The following is a 6,327-nucleotide window of genomic DNA, read 5'->3' on the forward strand; positions in this document are numbered from 1 at the left end:
GAAATGGTCACCATGTTGTATCTTGTTATGACACCAACTTTTTTTTCCATTTTATAATTTATTTTTTATTTTTTTCCGAATTCCTTTTTTTTTTAATTTAGACAAATATTTTTTAAATATAACATAATAAATAAAACATAATGTTTAAAAATTATAAATAACATATAATAATTTTTAAAGATTAAAATTAACATAGAGATTAAATTACACATAACATCCAAAAACAAAAAAAGAAATAACATCCAAATTCAAAAAAAAAAAATACAACGCTATTCGTTATCGTTATTGTTACCATAGAAGATATAATCCGCCAAGTCCTCTCGAAGTTGTCTGTGTTTATTTGCGTCCTGAATGTCAACAACGCGATGCAAATAATCTGTTGTTCCTAGTTGAAACTGAACGTGTCTGGGCTCCGTTGGGATATAGTGTGCAATATTTCGCCCTTTATCTTCTACTACCATGTTATGCATTATGATACATGCATACATGATATATCGTAGAGTTTCTAAATCCAATGGTCGTGCTGCATGTTCGACTGTATGCCACTTCGCCTTCAGCACTCCAAAAGCACGTTCCACATCCTTACGTGCTCCTTCTTGTCTTCTCTTAAAAAAATTGTCTCGTTCTTCAACCGGGTGGCGGAATGCCTTCACGAATGTGAAATAATGAGGATATATTCCATCTGTAAGGTAATACCCATATTTGTATTCGTTTCCATTCACCGTGAAAGGAGCATCCGGGGCCTTTCCATTCAAAAGATCGTCGAATATTGGCGACTGATCAATAACGTTGACGTCGTTGTTGGAACTCACAACCCCAAAAAATGCATGCCAAATCCATAAATCTTGAGAAGCAACAGCCTCTAAAACCAACGAAGGTGATCTGTGATGGCCACTTGCGTATTGCCCTTTCCATGCTACCGGACAATTTTTCCATTTCCAGTGTGTGCAATCAATGCTTCCGATCATTCCGGGAAACCCATGGCGTTCTTCATGCGCCGCATACAATTCTTGCAAATCATGCAACGAAGGTTTCCGCAAATACACGTCTCCAAATGTTTCAACAACACCCCTTGACAATGTCTACAAACTCTCCCTTGCGGTTCTTTCGGACATTCTCATATAGTCGTCCATGGTGTCGGGTGACTCCCCTATAGCCATCAAACGAATGGCCGCAACACATTTCTGCAACGTTGTAAACCCTCGTCTACCTCTAGCATCATATCTTAATTGAAAAAATTCGTACCTAAACATAAATTAACTACAGTTTAAAAATATATTGCATATGTTGTAAAATTAAAGAAACATGTAGTACATTTTTATTTATTTTGTATAAAAGTATAGTAAAGAAGCGATACCGGCTTTCCAAGGCGTTGGCGATTCGTAAGAACACATCCCTACTCAAACAAAATCTTCTTTTGAAGTCCTTCGCCCCGTATACACAATTATCCGCAAAGTAATCGCGATATAGATGTTCGTGTCCTTCCTCGCGATTTCTGTTTAACATCGCACGTCTTGTTAGTAGCGGGGCTGAGTCTGGTTGTAGCAGGTCGGTAGTGTAATAATGATACATCATTCTGAAGAAAATATCGTCATCTGAATCATCGGACGAGTCGAAAGGGTCCATATTTTTTTTGAAGAATTGAAACTATGTAGAAAGGAGAAGAGAAATCGTGTGAAATTTTTTATACAATAGTAGGTATTTATAGGGTAAATGATTTTTTTTAATAGTTAATTTTTTTATACCGTTGCCATTTAAACGTTTGAAAACGTTTAAATTTTGTGCGTTTCATCCAGTCGCGACGGCAACGAGATGCAACCTCGACGAGCAAAAACGAGTAGGGGGGCGGTGTTCCCCCCGTCACGACGCCGTTGAGACGTGCCACCTCATCCCCGTTTCTTCTCGTTTGGCCCATACCGCATAGTCTTAAAGGAAGGAAGTTGTAGGAAATGGAAGGATCACTTTCCTTCCAAATTTTCCTTCCGATTTGGGAGGATTTGGAAAGAAAGAACAAAATGATTAAGGGTGCGTTTGGTTGTGGAAAATTTTTCAGTTTTCTAGGAAAATTTTCCAAGAAAAACGGAAATTTTGAAAACGCGTTTGGTTCGTTCAATTTTCCAAAATTTTCTAAGAAAATGAAAATATTCAGTTTTCCAAATTGTATGTAAACTAGAAAAGTGATTTTTACAGTTTTCCAAAGTTTTCCAAATTTCTAAGATGGAAAATGAAAACTCCACCGGTTCCAACCAAACGCATTTTCATTGAAAACTAAAAATGAAAACTCAACTCTATTTTCTGAAAACATTTTCTTAGAAAATGAAAACAGTTTTCAACAACCAAACGCACCCTAAGGGGTTCTTTCAGACATTCTCATATAGTCGTCCATGGTGTCGGGTGACTCCCCCATAGCCATCAAACGAATGGCCGCAACACATTTCTGCAAAGAAAGAACAAAATGATTAAGGGTGCGTTTGGTTTTGGAAAATTTTCCAGTTTTGTAGGAAAATGTTCCAAGAAAAACGGAAATTTTGAAAACGCGTTTGGTTCGTTCAATTTTCCAAAGTTTTCTAAGTTTTCCAAATTGTATGTAAACTAGAAAAGTGATTTTTACAGTTTTCCAAAGTTTTCCAAATTTCTAAGATGAAAAATGAAAACTCCACCGGTTCCAACCAAACGCATTTTCATTGAAAACTAAAAATGAAAATTCAACTCTATTTTTTGAAAACATTTTCTTAGAAAATGAAAACAATTTTCAACAACCAAACGCACCCTAAGGGTGCGTTTGGTTGTGGAAAATTTTCTAGTTTTCTTGGAAAATTTTCCAAGAAAAACGGAAATTTTGAAAATGCATTTGGTTCGTTTAGTTTTGCAAAATTTTCCAAAAAAATGAAAATTTTCAGTTTTCCAAATTGTATGTAAATTACATAAGTGATTTTTACAGTTTTCCAAAGTTTTCCAAATTTCTAAGATAGAAAATAAAAACTCATCGGTTTCAACCAAACGCGTTTTCTAAAATTTTTATTGAAATTTGAAAATGAAAATTCAATTCTATTTTCTGAAAACAATTTATTAGAAAATGAAAATAATTTTCCACAACCAAACGCACCCTTAATTTTTCTTCCATTTTTCTCCAACTCGGAAAAACAAAAAAAAAATTTGTTTTGCTTTTCTTTGTCTTCTGACTTTTTTTTTTCTCTTCTTTTCGTTTCTTTTGTTAAACTCAAGTAGGCTTTTAATTCACTCTTTATTGTAGGTGTTCTTCTTTTAATTCACTCTTTATTGTATATGTACATTGTATGCTCGTAGGTTCTTGTATATATTGCATTGCCATTCTAAGAAAAACATATGTTTAAAATTTAAAGTTTTAACAACCATGATTTTGACACCTCGACTCGAATGACATGTGTTGGAGTTACAATCCAGTACGATAACGCATTCATGCTCTTCCCCAAGGACGTGGCTTTCTTTCATACAGTTTCATTGATTACAAGATGCTTATATAGTAGGAATGGGTTATATTATATATATATATATATATATATATATATATATATATATATATATATATATATATATATATATATATATATATATATATATATATATATATATATATATATATTGTCATAAAGTCATGCAGAGGTATCGAAGCTCTAAAGGAACCTTTAAAGTTTAAACAAACAGATCAAAAACCACTTCTTGATGCAAAGGAAGATGTCAACTGATGAAAACAGTAATGAGCTCCACTTAGTGATGTTTCCTTTTCTGGCTTTTGGTCACATAAGTCCCTTTGTACAGCTTTCCAATAAGTTATCCTCTTATTCTGGTATCAGGATTTCCTTCTTGGCTGCTTCCGCCAATGTCCGGCGTATAGAAACCATGCTCAACCGCACCGCCGCCACTCAAATCATCCCTCTCACTCTCCCTCATGTTGACGGCCTCCCTGAAGGAGTGGAGAACACCGCCGACACCTCCCCAGCCACCGTTGAACTCCTCAAAGTCGCCTTAGACCTCATGCAACCCCAGATCAAGAACTTACTTACACATCTCAAACCTCATTTCGTAATCTTCGACTTTGCGCAATCGTGGCTGCCACCAATCGCGACTGAGCTCGGCATTAAATCCGTCTGTTTCTCGGTTTTTTTGGGGATCGCCATCGCGTTTGTCACCGCCTATATCGGCCGGAATATACCACCGACTATAGAAGAAGTCAAGAATCCTCCACCGGGGTTCCCGGGAACCATCGGTCTCGGAACTTTTGAGGCTTCGGATTTTCTTTACATCTTCACGAGCTTCCATGGTACTCCAAGCGTATTTGACCGTTTGATAAAATGCTTTAATGGATGCGACGCTATACTCATGAAGTCATGTACAGAAATGGAAGGACCTTACCTAGATTATATAACCAAACAGGTCAACAGACCACTTCTTCTAATCGGTCCGGTGGTTCCCGAGCCACATTCCGGCGAACTGGACCAGACGTGGACCAACTGGTTGACCCACTTCCCGGCCAGATCCGTAATCTACTGCTCTTTCGGCAGTGAAACTTTTCTAACAGATGATCAGATTACAGAATTAGCTTTAGGGTTAGAACTCACCGGTCTTCCTTTCTTCCTGGTGTTGAATTTTCCGGCGAATCTCGACAGCTCTGTGGAACTGAGAAGAACCCTACCTCTTGGGTTCATGGAGAGGGTGAAGGGTAAAGGAGTGGTGCACTCAGGGTGGGTGCAACAACGACATATTCTTGCTCACGAAAGTGTTGGGTGTTATGTCTGTCATGCTGGTTTCAGCTCTGTGATCGAAGCTCTGGTAAACGACTGTCAATTGGTGATGCTGCCATTGAAGGGTGACCAGTTCATGAACTCTAAGTTAATGGCGATGGATTGGAAGGTAGGAGTTGAGGTAAATAGGAGAGACGAAGATGGGTATTTTGGGAAAGAAGATGTGTTTGAAGCTGTGAAGAGTGTTATGATAGAGACTGAAAAAGAACCAATAAGGGAAAATCACAAGAAATGGAAGGGGTTTTTGCAGAATGACGAGATACAGAATAAGTATATTACAGATTTGGTTAGGGATTTGAAGACACTTTAGCAATAGCACGACTGATGGTTTGAATTTAACCTCGTCTATATGCATCTAAATTATGCTCTATGCTTTTAGATTATGTAAATAAATGCATAAAGATTTGTAATATGAGAGCAATCAAATAAAATGTCTATTGATATTATCGATTACATCAAGTGGGCCCTGTTCTTCTATCTAGTTAGATTATTGGTCTCTCTTGATGGTTAAGTTCTTCAACAACTTTTAGAAGCTCAAGGCATTCATCATGTTCATCACAATGTAACAAAGATTCCATGTATGATAAAACTCCATCTTTGTCCTCAACACCAGCTTTCCACAAAAGATCAGACATCAAATCTTGCATTTCCCGAATCTTCCCTTCCTTTCGAAGACCATGAAATAAACAACAACATGATTCAAAAGATGGCATAGGCCCATGATCAAACATCATCTTCATCCACACTACACAATCATCATATTTCCCTTCGTGACACAAGTGTTCAAGAATCTGAGAACATGAAGTAATGTCAGGAAAGTAGCCATTTCTCACCATTTCTTGAGCCAATTCATAGCCTTCAACTATTCGTCCCACTTTATACAACCCCATGATCAAGAAACTATTAACATCCGAATCCTTAACACCATGTTTCTTGGCCTTTTGTAAAAACTCAACGCTATGAGTAGCATTCATTTCTTTAAACACAGTAAAAGAAGCATTTTTATTTTTAGTTTTACCACTGATGGAGATAACTAATCCTTCAAGCCATGAAGAAAAAGTCTCAAAGTTTGGTGGACACTTGTCTTTTACCATATCATTCAAGATTCCAAATGCATGATCCAACTCACCCGATTTAACATAAGCTTTAATCAATATAGTATAAGTAACAACATTTGGAGATACACCCGTATCACGCATGGTTTCAAGAAGCTTTAATCCTTCATCCATTCTACCATTTTGACATAATGCATCGATGAAAATCGTGAATGTGTAGACATTTGGAGGACAATTACAAAGTTTCATTGATTCAAAAACTTTTAAAGATTGATCAAAATTACCTTCCCTTAAATACCCATCAATTAGAATTGTGTAAGTCACCACAGAAGGAGTCACGCCACATTTCAACATCTTCCCAAAAATAGCATTTGAATAGCCCACCTTCATATCTTTATTGAAAGCATCAATCAGTGAATTAAAAATGTGAGGGCTGGTCAAAGTAAGATGTTTGACCATTCGATTAAAAAGCAAAACTGCATTTTCTGTTT

At 36.7% G+C, this 6,327-nt stretch overlaps 2 protein-coding genes across 2 annotated transcripts; one reads left to right on the forward strand and one right to left on the reverse strand.

The window, feature by feature from the left end:
* Window positions 1-269: 269 nt before the first annotated feature.
* On the reverse strand, window positions 270-968 carry LOC145139014 (uncharacterized). The gene has a single exon (XM_079072982.1). It carries the CDS (start codon window positions 966-968, stop codon window positions 270-272), a length of 699 nt encoding a protein of 232 aa, XP_078929108.1.
* A 2,684-nt stretch (window positions 969-3,652) lies between these two features.
* On the forward strand, window positions 3,653-5,596 carry LOC145141080 (UDP-glycosyltransferase 79A2-like). The gene has a single exon (XM_079074425.1). The coding sequence runs from the start codon at window positions 3,703-3,705 to the stop codon at window positions 5,089-5,091; it is 1,389 nt and encodes a 462-aa protein (XP_078930551.1). The 5' UTR covers window positions 3,653-3,702; the 3' UTR covers window positions 5,092-5,596.
* The last annotated feature ends 731 nt before the right edge of the window (window positions 5,597-6,327 follow it).

The sequence above is a fragment of the Lactuca virosa genome, chromosome 9, assembly GCF_052849685.1.
Source record: "Lactuca virosa cultivar CGN04683 chromosome 9, Lactuca_virosa_CGN04683_v6, whole genome shotgun sequence".
Lineage (NCBI taxonomy): Eukaryota > Viridiplantae > Streptophyta > Magnoliopsida > Asterales > Asteraceae > Lactuca > Lactuca virosa.